At 39.3% G+C, this 16,654-nt stretch overlaps 1 protein-coding gene and 1 long non-coding RNA gene across 2 annotated transcripts; one reads left to right on the forward strand and one right to left on the reverse strand.

Moving 5' to 3' along the window:
• Positions 1 to 2,795: 2,795 nt before the first annotated feature.
• On the reverse strand, positions 2,796 to 4,494 carry LOC120502337. Its single transcript, XR_005627511.1, has 3 exons — positions 4,126 to 4,494; positions 3,845 to 4,030; positions 2,796 to 2,972 (listed from the first exon to the last, which is right to left on the reverse strand). It is a non-coding gene; the product is annotated as an uncharacterized LOC120502337 (long non-coding RNA).
• Positions 4,495 to 4,703: 209 nt separating this feature from the next.
• HSPB3 (heat shock protein family B (small) member 3) lies at positions 4,704 to 5,655 on the forward strand. The gene has a single exon (XM_039709655.1). The coding sequence runs from the start codon at positions 4,924 to 4,926 to the stop codon at positions 5,371 to 5,373; it is 450 nt and encodes a 149-aa protein (XP_039565589.1). The 5' UTR covers positions 4,704 to 4,923; the 3' UTR covers positions 5,374 to 5,655.
• Positions 5,656 to 16,654: the final 10,999 nt, after the last annotated feature.

A 16,654-nucleotide genomic window follows, 5' to 3' on the forward strand; every position in this document is an offset into this window, starting at 1 on the left:
CAATACTTCCTAACAAATGAGCAAACACTTGATTAGTAGTGCAAAAGCTGGGATTAGTTTTCCACTTCTGAAGAGGCCCATAAGTTTCAGGAGAGCATCAGTGCCCTGGAGAGTTTTTCCAAGAGGTTGAGCAGATCCAGCTTTTTCCAGGTTTTGAAGGACATGACCCACAAACAGAAGTCTCCCTTCAGTAAAGCTGGCTATGCAACAACACCGTCTTTACTACTTGCAAGAATTTTTATAACACAGCGTGAAGTCTTGCTGCAGAAAGAGTTATGTTGTGATTCACTGACCAATATAAACACCATGTGATTGGAATGAGACATTACTAAAAAAAAAAATCCCTCAATATTTATTGAAAACAGAACACTTAGTATCTGCTGATTAGACTCTTGGAGCACTCAGGACTCGTGGTTGTTTATTTCTTCAGCACTTGTACAGATCCAGATCTAACCATCCAGCTAAAAAGACAGCTCATATCTTTAATGAGCAATGCATTCAAACTGATGGAAGTGAGATGGCAATTTTCTCACTCTAAACAAATATATTAAATGCCATGTGGAAAATAACTCTTTACCATGGAGTTTTCATATGTATCACTCCATTTACATTGTCACATACATCTTATTTTACTATCTAGCTCTTTGGTACCAACCACAAAGCTTGTATTTCCCGATTGGGCATAGCAGAGCACTGGTAAAATGAAAGGAAAGAACTACTTTTTCTTTCATTTCATATCTATTGCAAAGTCTTAAATGACAATATCTCTTTTGAATGACATGTGAAGTAGATAATGAGTGGAATCCCTGTGTGCTATCGTAAAAGTAACTGGAGTGCTTAATCTAGATTCATTTGGATAATTACATGGCCCTGATGTGAATTTAGTGTGTTAGCTTCTTCTGTAAGAGCTCTTGTTCAATTCAGCCTGCCATCCTGTTCACATTTTTCCCCTTTCAGCAGTTACTGAATTTCAATGGTAGTTTAAATACAAATTTATCTTTGGGGAATCAAGCACACAGAGGAATGTGACAGGGTAAGCTACTATTTCAAAGTTGTGTCAACCTGTATTTATTTAAGAAGTGCATCAAAAATGCGTTACTCTCATGATTTTTTGCACCTTAGATTTTTGCAGTTTAAAATACAGCTTTACCAGGATGCCTACTTTATATATTTAATAGCATCACAGAATCATAGAAAGGTTTGGATTGAAAGAAACATTTAAAATAATTGAGTTCTAAGCTCCCTGCTATGGGCAGGGATGCCACCCACTAGATCAGATGGCTCAAAGCCCTATTCAATCTGCCTTGAAAGTTCCAGGCATGAGGCATCCACAACTTCTGCAGACAACCTGTTCCAGTGTTTCACAACCTACACAGTAATTAATTATTTTTGAATAACTAATCTGAACCTAGTTTAAAGCCATTCCCTCTTGTCCTACCACTACGTGTCCTTGTCAAAAATCCCTCACCAGCTCTCTTGTAAGCCCTCTTTACATACTGGAAGGCCACAATAAGGTGTCTCTGGAGGCTTCTCTTCTCCAGGATGAAAAACCCCAACTCCCCACCTGTCTCACGCCGTCTCTACAGGAGAGGTTCTCCAGCCATGTGATTGTCTTGCTGATCCTCATCTGGGCCCACTCCAACTGCTTTATGCCCCTTTCATGCTGAGGACCTCAGAGCTGGATGCAGCACCACAGGCAGAGGGGCAGAATCCCCTCCCTCGACCTGCAGGTCACGCTGCTTTGGATGCAGCCCAGGACGTGGCTGACATATTTTTTCCACCACCCCCTTCCAAACTACAGAGAAAGTAGCTTTGATCGGCGTGAAGGAGTGTAGAGCTCGCATCTTGCGTTTCCTGAGCAGAGGGCACGGCCGGGCGGGGCGGGGCGGGGCAGGGCGGGGCAGGGGCAGGGTCGGGCAGGGCTCGCCCCGCGCTGTCCCGCGCTGTCCCTCGCTGTCGCCGCTGCCCGGCCTCGGCAGGAGATGTCGCTGTGCCCCGCGCAGCCGGCCCGCGCGCTCCCGGCCGGCCGTGCCCGCGCATCCCGGCGCCGTCCTGGGAAAGCCGTGCGGGAGGCGGACGCCCGGGACGGCGTGGGAAGCCAAGCCGTGCGGCTGCTGCTTCGGAAGAGCACCTACTCTGCAGTGCTTTCCCTGGGCAGCCTCCCCGCTGGGCAGCACCGAGAGAGGCCTGCGCAGGCACGGAAAAATCGGGAAACAAAACATGAGGCTCCGAGCTGGTAATTTAGGACATCGATCCTGCTGCTGTCGGATCTGCTCTGAAGGTTTAGAAAGCCTACTGTTATTGAAACCCATTTCTGGACCGCAAAATCAAGGGTGTTTGTGTGTTCCACTTGGCATATTCCCCATATTAGTAACAAAGAGATAAGAAGCATTGTGCTAATTCATGAGACCACAGGTGACAAACTGAGAGATGGGACTGAACAGCGGAGAGGGCAGGATGGGAAAGCAGAAACAGGCTCTATAGCTTCATTATCAAAATCTTTCTGATTTCTTGTCCTACAGAGTAGAAAGGGATCCTATAACCTTCTGCGGCATTTTGCATACAACATGAATTTAAAGGGTATTCAAAGAATCTTTCGTGCTAATTAGGCCAGACAGCTTCAAGTATGGTTAATGCAGACATTTGAAAGACTAACACAGCTGTTTCTGGGAATAGATACAGCTGTCCCACAGTGACTTGCACTGAGATGGTGGCTTCTGTTTTCATTTGAAGTGTAACTATGGGCGTTTTCCAGAGATAATGGGAATAAATAAAACAAAATTTAAAAGTGATAGTCCTGTATAGTACATTTATTAATGAAGTGCAAAATTGAAGTAAAATAACTCAGGCTATCATCACAGAATTAATTAGGGGCAGCAATAGCTTTCAGGAATCTGTATAAGCATATCACAACCAGACAGGCATACTGCTTGACTTCAGGGTTAAATTTTCCTCATCAAGTGAATCATTTGCTAGCAAAAGAGAAAACAGCTGAACAGATAACAGGCAATGCTCCAAATTGGTTTTATCACTATTTTAGTCAGTCATACATTCAGAATTGCATTTTAAAATTTTTTCTGGAGGACACTTTAAGGAGAACAGCCAACAGTTAAATAAAGTAGCCTACTCTCCTTACTCACAATACTTCTCCCTCACAATGTTCAATTACACAGTTGGCCATTAATGTAAGTTATCTTGAACTTTTGAAAATTCCCCTACCTTCCAATGCAGCCTTTCTAATTTTAAAATAAAATGGCAGCCTTAAAGCTTTAATTACACATACATCTGGTAATCCTGCCCTGCTGTTAATGCAATAAAGAAGCCAATATCTGATAAATATCTGATAAATATCAATGTTTAGTTGCATTAATGCAATGAAGAAGCCAATATCTGATAAATATCAATGTTTAGTTGCATCTTTCTTCATTACTCCATTAGCAACCAAAAATCCCATAATAACTATGGTAATGGAACATGTAAGAACAAGGGAGAGACAGAACTCTGAACATCAACAGCCAAACAAGAAGGAATAAAAGTATCTTATTTGATTATTTCTAGCTCTAGGGCAACTCTTACTGCATTAGTGAATTAAACAAAAAAATCTTCACCATCAATTGCCATAACACATTCTGCTTCACATTACCAAGCTCAGCCAGAGTGATATTCTAGCAAACATACTAAAATTCAGAAATTACTTTCCTTCTTTATTGCACTTTTCTCTTTGCTCTTGTTAAACAAACTACTGACCTTTGTAGGCATTATCTGCCCTGCAATCATAGAATAGCAACAAGATTACAAGCTAGAGGTTGTAGAAGCTACTACTCTGGAGATATGTGAAACCCACCTGGATGTGATCCTGTGCAACCTGTTCTAGGTGAATCTGATTTAGCAGGGGGTTGGTATAGATGATCTCCAGAGGTCACTTCCATTCCCAAATACTTTGTGATTCCATAATTACACCTCAGAGAGCCTTGGAGGTCATCAGTCCTGCTTTGCAGACACATGCAGTAGATCAGATCACAGGTTCAAGCTATTAAGCAACAGAAGACGAAGGTTACTGGGACAATGTGATAGCAATAAGGATTTAGAATTGTCTTTACTATGCCCCTGGGGGAAAATAACTACCCTCTTCTGGAAGCTCTGAAACATGAGCTTTCATTGTAGTTCTGTCTGCAGTCTTGTGTCTGACTCCCCGACACGCTGGAGGCGTCTCTGCTGTGTTTGTAGGTTACGAAGATTGCAGGTTCAGCCCTTCAGGCTCCCCCTTTTCGGGCAGAGATTGTTTCCCTCCTCCCACCAATAACATGGTGTCCTGGGGTGACCATGCCCAAATTTCACCTATGCACAGCTTCTGCAAAAATGCCCAATGAACTTGCTAACTTTACAGTTTAGCTAACCTGAAATCTGCTCCATTCCTACTGTCAAGGTAATTAAACCTCTTCCCTCACTAGACAGATGTTTCAATTAGAATACACAATTCAATGAGAAATACGGATTTTGTACTTACTGCCATGCATCCCTTGGGAAAAACAAAAGTATTGAACTTCCATTTAAATAAAAAGATCTTTCACATTATTTAATCATTATTCATAATTATAAACAGCATAATATTGCAATAAGAAGGCATGCATTAAAACTTTTCTTTTACCAGTCCTGCATGAAAGCCATGCATGTGTTGAAGCCACTCAAGGCTGCAGTGCTATAAATAGTGCTCTATTGTTAGTGGATAAAAGACGAAACAAGTCTCACAGCACTGGAACACAGGACACTGTATTAAATGTTAGCTCTGCCTGTTCTAAAAGTGAAAGGCGACATCAACTGATAGACTGGTCTGCGGGTAAGACACACGGCTGGGCAAAGCTCAGTCTGACTCTGCAGTTTCCCAACACAGCAGGAGTAGCAGCTGATCTTTCTGCCTCAGCAATGGCAGAAGCTGTCATAAGACATTGGGTGGAAACTCCTGTACGCTACCAGGAGCAGTTTGTTGACCAAGAGCTGGAAGCACACAGACTGAACCACCTTTTATATGCTTTGCCGGGCCCTGCCACCGCTGCACAGAGCGACCCAAGGTGTGCCACAGAAAGCACGGCTGGGGCCAGGAAGAGCGGCCAGGAGGAGGAAAACACACACTTTCGGGTCTTGCTGGATGTTGTGCAGTTCCGCCCTGAAGATATCATTATCCAGACTTTCGAAGGCTGGCTCCTGATTAAAGCTCAGCACGGACCCAGGATGGACGAACATGGTTTCATATCCCGAAGCTTCACCAGACAATACAAATTACCTGATGGAGTGGAGAACAAAGACTTGTCTGCACTTTTCTGCCATGATGGCATTTTGGTTGTTGAAATGAAGAACTCAGTGGAAAAGAATTAGAACCATGTCTATAGTTATCGGTGAGATAAAATCATTCTTGATGTAACAAAATTATATCAATCATGCAATGCTGTAGGGTGTAGTAAGCATGTAGCTGTATTTATTAAAGGAAATTATTTGTATATATTTTTTGTATGCTGAGTTTACTGTTTGATGTGAACTGTTATACTGCTTGCCTCCAGCTACATATAGGTTGAAAACACAGGCTGTTCAAACAGTAGCAAACTAAGGCTAGTCTCAGCAGGAGAAAAGAAAAAAATCTATTTGATAACATATTGAAAATGGAGCACAGTTTTTATTTAATTAGCAGGAATTGTATTTCTAAGCAATAAGCATTTGTCATACATAGTCATAAATATTAAAGAAGGAATGGACAAGTTGTGAATCTTATGGAAATTTATGTACCAAAAAATCTGTTTTCTAAGTTTTGAGATTAAATTCTTCTCTCTGGAAAAGCACATGAACTGAAATATACCATGAAGAGAAAAATCCCAATTTCCACAGTTCAAGATTCTATACCAAAAAACTCTCAAGAGATTACTTTTTAGAAGTGTGTTGCATGTTTCAAACTATGAGAAAAAATAATTTATTTGCTTGACTTTACTTGCTTGAAAACACAATAAATAGAAACTGTACTTTCTGTCAAATTAATTTGAAAGAAAACCTTTAAAGACATTTTAGAAAATTGGTTTTGTTTAATATAATAACTGAAGAAAAAAATTTGCTTACAAAAGCACCAAATTCTTCTTTGTGAAACCTCAGTAATAAAAACACATTGCTCTTGCACAAATGCCTTTTTTCTTATACATTTTAAGTAATCTTGTTGTTTAATCTGATGAGTATTTAATTGTCCATGTTCCTGGACAGTTTAGGCTGAAATCCCACAACTTTGTCTTCAAGAGAAAATCTGTCTGCCAATGGTAATCCCCCTCTCCCCATGGGAACAGAGGCTCTACACGAATCTAATTTTAAATACAGAGGTTCCTTGCTGCAGACTCAGTTTCTGTTCCAGTGTCTCACATTTCATGAGAGTGGCAGAGATGAAAAAATAGCCACCTTCTATATCTAGTATGTGGTCTTCTCAATATTAAAAAGAAATAATGCTATGGGTTTGTAAATACTCACATATTTGAGGGTAACTGCATCTGCAAGTCAAACTGCTTCCTTTTATGTGTACTAGAGACCACTATGACTGGTGTGCTATGAATAGTAAAGGAATGTGGAATGGAAAGTGCCAAGTCAAAAACAGACGCTTTATCACAGCCATCTGCTGTTTGGACAAATCAAAAACATATTCAAATGAAACTGAATACAAATACAATTTTAGGAACACAAGAAAACTATGATGAACAAAACCTGGGCTCTCACTGGCTGAAGCTAGAGAGTTCATTTCAAATTAAAATCCTAAGCTTGTATGTCTGCACATGTCCATTTATGAAAAATATTTACATTTTTGTTGTTTAGACTTAAAGATGTTTTAAGCAATTGGTTTTAGAAAAGTGGGTGGTACAATTCTTGTGTTTTACCTATTAATTGTGCTAAGACTCAGAATAAATTTGTACAAGAAAGGCAGAATAAAGTCTGAATTGTAAATTTCCATCACATGCAATTATATTTTTAATACAACAGAAGTCAAGAGTGTAATGTTTTCTAACAAACTAAACCAAATATAAAACATATGTCTCTGCATTTCTATTCAACCCCACACTTTTCCCTCATATTGCCTGTGTTCAATTTGCATATTGGTTTAAGATCAAATACCAAATCAGATCTAGATTTCTATGTCTAGGAGCTTCATCAGACAGCAATCTGGTAGAAGATGTAAAATGGACTTAAGAAACTGAATTCTAGATATAGGTCTAGTGTAGAATTTAAACTTTACAGGCCAAATTTATAAAAGCTCTAAAGCTTAAACCCATGGTTCCTACACCACGTTATGGCACAACTATTGGGATAGTATTCAGGATCACAAGTTAGCAACCTGTTTTGGTGATTTTTGTTTACAGAGAGTTTTGTAAACTTTATCACTTAAACTTATAAGTTATTATAAAAACTATTCTAGCTATGATTGTAGTGATGATATTCATAGCCCTATAGATGAGAAATGTGTTCTAAAAAAACATAACTGATTTAATTATTTCAAATTAGATCATGGTTAAGCTACTGGAAACTTGGCAAGGAATTAGACCATACAGCCAAAATAATATCATCTGTTCTATATATGTTAATACCATGGTTACACACAGGCCTGCTTATGTACACAGGCCTGCCTCGCAAAACTGGGTGGAGAATGTGACATCTGATTGTTCTATATTGCAAATCTCTCTGCATCACTCTGTGCTCAAGTCTGTACTTGCTCACAATGTCATCAGTCAGAAATCACTGGAACACCTTGACCCAGACATAGCACAGATTTATCCAGCCAAACTTTACCTTCTCTCATAGACAGATCTTTACAAAAGCCTTTATCCATGCTCGTTGGTAAATGGGAACTTCCCCTGACCTGGCACCTGAGCCTTCAAGTAACAGGGACCACACTGGAGTATGGACCTGCCACTGAATTCCTGCATTTTAGCACCAAGAAGAGCATAAGAAAATGTCTCCCTCCTTTTTTTTTAAGTGGTGATTTATCAAAAGATCTTGGATGGATGATTTTTATGTATTTACTAGAACAACCTCAAAGTACTTGGCAGACAGTTTCTGAATAATCTAGAAAGATCTGTTCTTACATATTTTATATGACATTTTACTTCTATAATCTGATTAGAACCGAATGTGAATGTCACATAGAAAGGTGCTAATATTGCTCATGGGCAGCAGACTGAGATATTAATCAATAGCAAAGGATTTCAGAACAGCTACAGCTTAAGACAGGTTTAAGACATGCTGATGTGGTTAAATTAGGAACTGTGAAATTGGCTGTCTATAAAATTTTGGCCCAGAATAAGTGATAAGCCTGTGCAAGCCTTGCAGACTAAGTGTTACTGAGCCTTCTCAGTTCCCAACAGTGAGGGATTATCTTTTTAACTGATCAAACTGCTCCTCCAAATGGATAAATATGATTTAATAACCACTGTGAAAATGCCTTCATACAGAAGAAAATGTATCAATATGGCACTAGTCTCCAAAAAGAAGGTAAAAAAATAAATTTCCATAAGATTCTTGTGGGAACAAGAATGCCCAAAAATGCCTTTCATCACCTCGCTGCCTTTTCATAGTTTCTGCTGCACCCAGGGCATTTGAGTTCTCTCTGCAGAGTCCAATACTGGTAATACAGTGAACCAAGGCTGACATGATACCCACCAGTCACTCAATAATGACTTAGCTGCAGCACTGGAAAAGAGAAAAGGAAAATTCTGGTGTATCATAGGGGCAACACTCCAGCTCAGAGGGGAAGGCCTCACATTCCTTACTTCATATCCAGGAACCAAAAAGTCCCTTTTTAATCTGAGTAACAGTACAAGACTGGTTTTTAAAGTGAGTAGAAGTATTTCTGAAAATATTAGGTTCACCTTCTGTTGTTTGAAAGAGATGCAAACCTCTGTCTTGCCAACTACCAGAGACAGTGGCTGGCTCCTCTCACCCAGAGGACAGCGGCTAAATAGACATTAAGAGAGAGAAACATGGCACTCCAGCTCAGGACTCCCCATTCAGGTTAGTGCTAGAGTGGAGATTTCTGCTGTGCCATGGTGGGCTGCATTTTCACCACAAATCCCATCAATCTACTTTAAAAGCAACCCTCTTTAGCCACATGGTAATACTGCTGATGCCAGCCTTTTCAAGGGGAAGTATGTCTAGTAGCAGTTTGCACAAATGGAACTGGTGAAAATAGAGAATAATTTACAGTTCCTCCCATGCCCCTTGGTGTGCTTACTGTGCTTTGGGTTGCCCCTGACCCCAGTGAGCACTGGTGATGAAGTATGCAACTGCTGAGCTCTGCTACATGGCACAGAAGCTGCAGCAGGCAGGTCTGTGCACGAAGAGGAGACACAAAATGTAGAACCAGGGTAGGTAGGCCTTGGCACAGAGCTCTCTCAGGAAGAGCTAAAAACATCCTTGTGTTACCAACACTGTTTCCAGCATATCCACACCACAGACCTACAGTAGCTACTGTCAAGAAAATACACTCAATTCCAAGTCAAAACCAGAAGATATATATAAAAAGATTTCAAGACATAATATTTAAACCTTCTGCAAGAAATATTTGACTTTTTTGTAAAATAAGCATTTTTAGGGGCTGAGAAATACATTTCAAGATTACATTTCAAAAATTTTGATTGTTAATAGAAAAGGAACACATACATGGACTAAACTCTTGGTATCCTAGGCTGAAAGAGATGAAGCTACTTCAGCTACTATTTTCAGCTATGTTTCTTTCCAATTGCACATCTCTTCAATTATATCTATTAATCGTACATTTCATCATGTAAGCGGATATATCTCATGTCAGAATCTCTAAAACTTTCATTTGTTCTTAGCAGAGTTGGATGACATGGGGGTAAAAGTGGAAGTGCCCTACCGGAACTAGCCACCCCAAAATTCCTAGTCAAGGCTTCATCAGCTCAAACTGGTTTACTGAATAAGTATAAAGTAGTTAACTTGTGTAGTTGTCCCTCTCACTGGTTCTGCATGGAGATGCCTTGATCCAGCAAGACTTCCTCACTCAGGGGCCAATGTACAGCCTTCAGGGCTGACTGGAACATTTCTCTCTACCACCACACTACCAGGAGTAGAAGCTGGCTGCTCCTGCAGCTGATTCAGACACCCAGAGGGACCACATGAGTGTGTGTCTGACTTCCCACAAGAGGCAAGATAGGATCTGAGATTGTTTTGGGTTCTAGAGACACTAACTCCTTTATTTTCAGTTCCACTCCTCATTTTTGCAGGATATACCATTCCCCTCTCAGCCTGAGCACAGGAGTCATCTGTTCCACAGACATCACAGTATCTCACTGGAGTAAGCACAAAGGGCAGGCATGGCTTCTGTCTGTGGATAAGCTAATTTGGAATTTGGATGTTGGGTTTAAATAAGTCCAACTCTTAACTAAAAATTATTCCATTGATCATAACTGTAATGAAAAATTAATGAAGGGGAATGATTTTCAGAGCAGAGTGTGACTAATAAAACCATAATTCTTGTACTCTGTTTTACAAGGCAGACAGAAGCTCATAAGCTACCTGCTCTGGTGACAGCTGTATGCATTTTAATAGCAGTTCAATTATATTTTGCAACTTTACCACAATTACCCAAGCACTGGTGGCATGATTAGTATGTACCGTACAAGACACTTCATAAATACAGCCTCTGCCTTAATGTATACATGGAGCCTCAGGACTTGATCCCGGAATGAAACTGGGAGACTCAATACAGATTAGGAGACTATGAGACAACTAAGTGAAGAAATATGAACTCTAGACCCTATCATAATAACCATAGCAATATTTAACTTAAACCCTCTAGAAACCTCAGTCTGAAATGACTACAGTGTCGAGACAGATAGGGTTTCCAAATTTATTTTATTCCAGATTTAAAGGTCAGAAGGATCAGTGATGATCTCTAGTGTGACACCCCGAAGAGAATGCACCTAATCTCATTGCATAATTTCCTCATGAAGCAAACCCATAACATGTTTGAAAAAGAACATATATTTAAGTAAGATATCAAATCTTTATTTCAAGACTTCAGTTGATGGAAAACTCATCACACCTCTCCTTAAGTTATTCAAGTGTTAATAATCATTATGGCCTACAAAGAGCAAGTTTTCCCTAGTCCCCTGAGATTTGTTCAGTGATAATTTTATCCTAAAACTAAAAATAATACTCTGGACAGCTCTTGGGACAGCTCTTTCTATTACCCTGTTTTTATGTGTTACAAAAATATGAAAGCATAGTGCTTTCTACTAAACAGTCATATTAGCTACTAATAGAACACTAATGAATTTATCAACATGAAAAACTCTAAGCATAATCTTTCCACATAGAGCAGAAATACATATTGAATAATTTTGCATATATTTAATACCTTTGTACCTGATGGATACCTGTATCATCATTGGTAATTTTGCCATCTTCATGTCCTACTCTTTAAACTATTGCTAGGATTCTGTTGCTTGTTGAATAAGTCCTGACCTCCCACTGACCATATAATTTTTAATATACTTCGAGCTTTCTCTTGTATCAATTGATATTGCTTGCTAGCAACTCCTTGTTTTTTCCATTTCTACTTTCACTTGCCCTTTTATAACAATGTATTTTAGCTTTTGATACATCTGCTTATTTGAGCTTTCTCTTGTATCAATTGATATTGCTTGCTAGCAACTCCTTGTTTTTTCCATTTCTACTTTCACTTGCCCTTTTATAACAATGTATTTTAGCTTTTGATACATCTGCTTATTTGAGCTTTCTCTTGTATCAATTGATATTGCTTGCTAGCAACTCCTTGTTTTTTCCATTTCTACTTTCACTTGCCCTTTTATAACAATGTATTTTAGCTTTTGATACATCTGCTTATTTGAGCACAGTTTGTATTTATGGGTAGCAATAAAACCTCTAAATGCATACGGAACATTCAGAGCCATGTTCTGACACTGTTTCTTTTAGGAAATTATAATCCCTGAGGATTTTACTAATAGTATGGGATTCCCAGTATCTCTGCATTGGACTCCATCCTAAAACAAATGTTTAAAACAAGGAAGCAATCTGTGATAGGGAATTAATGTCATTCACTTTCTCACAAATACATGGCCCTAAGCAAGCACAGCAAGAACCTTCTTCACCACCTCAATATTTGCAGGCTCTATGTTCCCCAAAAGACCAGCAAAACACAGAAGCTAAAACTGAGTAATATAGTGCCATTTTGAGTCACTCAGCTTCTCAGAACTCTCCATGTCTTGAGCTGACACAGACAAATGAGTAACTCCTTGGCCATCCTTCAAGAAGTCCACGTCCTCAAGCAACAACATGAACAAAATTTTTCTCCTTTAAGATAAAAAATATTCCATAAATACCCAAATATTAATTAACCTTAATATAAATGCCACTGTCTCCTGATAAAGAATGTACTGCATCATCTTAAACACAAGCTCTGAGAAAATAAAAGATACTTTGATGGTCAAAATGTCACCAAAACTGGTCTAAGTTGGTTGCCTAAGTTAGTGAGCACTTGTCCTGGTTTCCAGGCTGAACAGAGACCAAGAAGCCACTCATAAAATTCAGTGATGGACAGTAAAACCTCATAAAGTAGTGTCAAGCCTCATCCATCCTGATCCATTGACATGTATAACTGAGGAGCTGCCAGTGACTAGTCCTTCACTGGGCAACCAGCCTCTGCCAGGCACCTTTCTGCACTGACCAGAGCAACTTCAGCCCAAGTCCTGTGGAGTTTTAGAACCCATCAGTATTTATTTCCCCAAGGTGAACCTCAGCATTAACACAAGCAGAGACCCTGCTAAGGAGGTCTTCTCTGCAATTTCTCTGTCCTGGGTGAAGACAGGGAAAAATGCATGCAGGAAATTAATGAATGCTCAATTCTTTATTCTCACTATACTATGACTTCTTCATCCTATACAATGGGTTTGTTGCTGGGATAACTTTACTTTCCTACCACATTTATATGACCTCAACATCAGCTACCCACTTAACTCTCAGTTTTGCTTTTTATCAATTATTTTTTATTACTAAAGGTATTGGACTGATAAATGTAAGATTGAGATTATCCCTCAAGGACTTAGGTAGGTCAGGACAAAGTACAGCAGGCTCATTCATCCTCTTTTTCTGTCTCAGTCTTTATTCAGCAGGTAAACGCTGCCTGTGTGCATGCCCAGGGACTGGCAGTTGGCATGGGCCCGTTTGTCCATAACCATGAGAGACTCAGCATGGTCAGAATGTCAGCCTAGCACATATCAGCCATGCCACAGCATGGAAGAACTGCAGACATGAAGGACTTATCCTGACAGCACCCTTAGATGGTTTGAAGAATTATCCCTTCAGACAGGAAATGGAGACAGACACACAATCCAAGTAATATTGAATAGAGAGTGGAGAATAACTGAGTAACAGCCACCTATTACACCAACTGGGGCTGAGATAGCTAATATATATTGCAAACACCAAGCAAAACCCTCAGTGTTTCTGATTAGTTATCTCTAACTTTACACAACCTAGTTTGAAAAAAGCAATGCGATTTTTGTTTCATTCATGCTTGTGATTGAAAAATATTTTGTTTCCTTCTATAACTCACTGAATCTTTTCCTAAATTTCAGTTTATAGAACACTATGAAGTGTCTTCATTTCTCTCCATTTTATGTTTTCAAGTGAGATTTTACAAAACATTTCAAATAAAATCATATTCCCCCTTTCAGAAACTGAAAAAAATACTACTAGAATAACATGCTTGTCAAATTTATTGCATTTTCTTTACTGATTTGATAGTTCAAAGTCTTTTCTTGCCTTTAGCTTTTTACTGTCAGCAAGTGAAATGTTTAAATAATTTTATGTTTAAAATCATTTTGTGCCCTCTAGTGGCAGCCCTGCCAGGTACCCAAACTGTGACTCCTGTCAGAGATTACATAAAAATGGAAGCAAAACAGTTTATTCCCCTACTTAGTGAAATTCATTATCAATCTTTATGGTTTCCAAAAATTACACTCGGCTCTTGTTATGATGAGGTAGTAACACCAGCTACAGATTTACCAAAAATAGCAAAACTCCCCAAAAAAATCACATATACTGTGCAAGCATTTCATCAAATTTGCTCTTAGAAATTATATTGATGAAAACCAACCTATTTGTAGCCATTTCCTTGCACAAAGCACTATTCAGTGTATTTCCTATTAGAGCATTGTTCAACATCCAGACACATGTTTTTTCCAGGGTCTACAGAGGAGTATCATCATAAAGAAAAGGCTTAGTGCCACCAAAGTTTCATCTTCTCTCATGGAAATTAATTTTGCTTTTCTTTCTAAAACAGCAAAGTAATAGCATAAAGAAACAGTAACAAAATTAAGATGGAAAGATTTGACACTTTCAATGAAGTTACACAGGGCAATATAAGCTTCCATTACATTTGAGTTCAGAGCCTCTCTTCATTCACTTTTTCTTAATTCAAGATAGATTAAAACCATATTTTTTTTCAAAAATGTTTAAATGTTTTTAAATTTTTTCCTGATTTTCTACATCTGATCAGCAAAAAATCATGCTGCTTTCAAACATCTCTTTTAGCACTTACTAATGGTGTCTTGAGACAACAAACTCACATACAATGAGTTTTTAGTGGCCATTTGGTTTTAGTCTTGCTTTCAGCTTTTCTTCCTCAAAGTACAGGTCCCTAGGAACACAGTAAATAATAGACATTTTGACTGAATTACAGGTTATTAGTCTTTATAATAACATTCACTTTGCCTCTGAAAATTCAATTCCCAATGAAGATGGTAGAAATTCCTGACCAAGAAAAATATTGAAATACATGTTTTGTGCAGCTAAAATGCTCCAAGTCACTATGTACCATTCCTACTTCGAAACCATTGTCTCTCCTAGCCCAAACAGCAAGACACAAAGCTCAGTGAATCCAGCTCTTCTGCTTGGCACTGCAGATGGTTATTGAGGACTTTGGAAGCCGTTTTTTTTTCAAACATTTTAAAAATGTTTGTTAGAATGGCTTCTAGTTTTGCAGGTCAGTTTTCTTGAAAATAATAATTGATGGTTTTAAGATGTTATTTATAATATCCACAGCAGAGTGCCTCAGCACTGTGGTAATCATAGTTGGCTCACAGATGGGAAAAGATGGAAAACGTCATTTGCAACCTTTTTATTGTTCCAAATTCTTATTGCAGTTTTGATCACTAGGAAAATAACATAGCACACATTTTCCTTGCATATTTTTGCCTTATTGAAAGCATTAGTGCTGGAAAAACCATTACTCAATGTCACATACCTTAATTTTTTGTTAAAGTCTTCAGATAAAACTCAAAGATCTTAGAGAATAACTACTTTAAAAATTTCACCTATACAAGTAAGAAATATTATTTTCATTAGCTTTATAGATCGCACACCTTCAAATTCTCCTGGTAGCTGTTTTTGTCCCTGTTGGACTCAACACCTTTGCTTCTGTTCATTTGAGATGCAAACATCAAGGCAATACTTACTAGAGAAAAATCAGGCCAAATGCACTGAGGGGAGCAGGAGGAAGCAGGACAGCTGCCACCTACATCAGACCTCAGGAATTAAGAGAGATTCCCAGCTCGAAGTTGTCCCTTTGTCCTGCCCTGGCTGTGACAGCCACAGCCTGACAGACACTGCCAGCATGATCACTTGGACCAGGAAAATCCCTTTCCTGAACCAGCTTTGCACTTGTGCAAGGCATTTGTTTGTCACCCCAGGCTGTCCAATGAGAGCAAATCTCAAATATCTGTTTAAAACAAATCAAGTTGGTCAGCATCATGTCTAGTACCTTTCACTTCATGTAACAAAAAAGAATTTTGTCTATTCAGAGAAAACAACATTAATCATTAATAACATTGAAATTTAGATGAATAGGAGTGAAAAGTTTAGGAAAGGAGTTGGATCAGGTGCAGTCAAATATATAAAATGCAATAAGTAGTATAGAGAAGGCAGATCAAGGACTATTCTTTTGTAGTTTCACCTGTGAGGATTCACATGAATGCATAAGATTTCCCAGATGACTGTTAACAGTAACTTTGGAAGGAATACAAAATCCCAATCACTTATCTTTATCTGCAGCAGTCGGAATTTGGGATGAAATCTAAAACCAAGGTAGACTGATCCACATCTACCTCCTGTTGAGGTTATAGTTCTTACTGTAAGTTGGCCAGTGGGTGGACAGCAGCGTGGTGGGCTGTGGGCCAGCTGCCACGGCTGTCTCTGTGTTTAGCACAAGAGAACCAGACCTGTGTGAAAGGCAGACACTGACGGTGCATCAGCTGCAGGGGCAGAATGCTGACTGGTGGATGGAAAGAGAGCCGTGGTGGCTCTAAGAGCACTCACAGGTGCTGATCCAGGTTTGGGGGTCCCCTCGGGGCCTGCTGGTCAGCGGCAAGTGATGATGACCAGGCCAGGTCAGGGTGTCTCCACCAGCTGCCAGCTCTCTCTCAGGAGACAGCTGATGCTTCTCACCTGAGCACTGCTGTATGTACTCAGAATTGCTCTCTGTAAACTTGCTGCAACACAAATGTGTTCCACAGGGCTGGCCACTGAGGAGCTGGTTGTGTGGTGAATTACGTGTTTCTTTGGTCACTGTACTCACTACTTAAAACAGACCTCCAGA

The sequence above is a fragment of the Passer montanus genome, unplaced genomic scaffold, assembly GCF_014805655.1.
Source record: "Passer montanus isolate IOZ18808 unplaced genomic scaffold, ASM1480565v1 scaffold22, whole genome shotgun sequence".
In the NCBI taxonomy this organism is placed as follows: domain Eukaryota; kingdom Metazoa; phylum Chordata; class Aves; order Passeriformes; family Passeridae; genus Passer; species Passer montanus.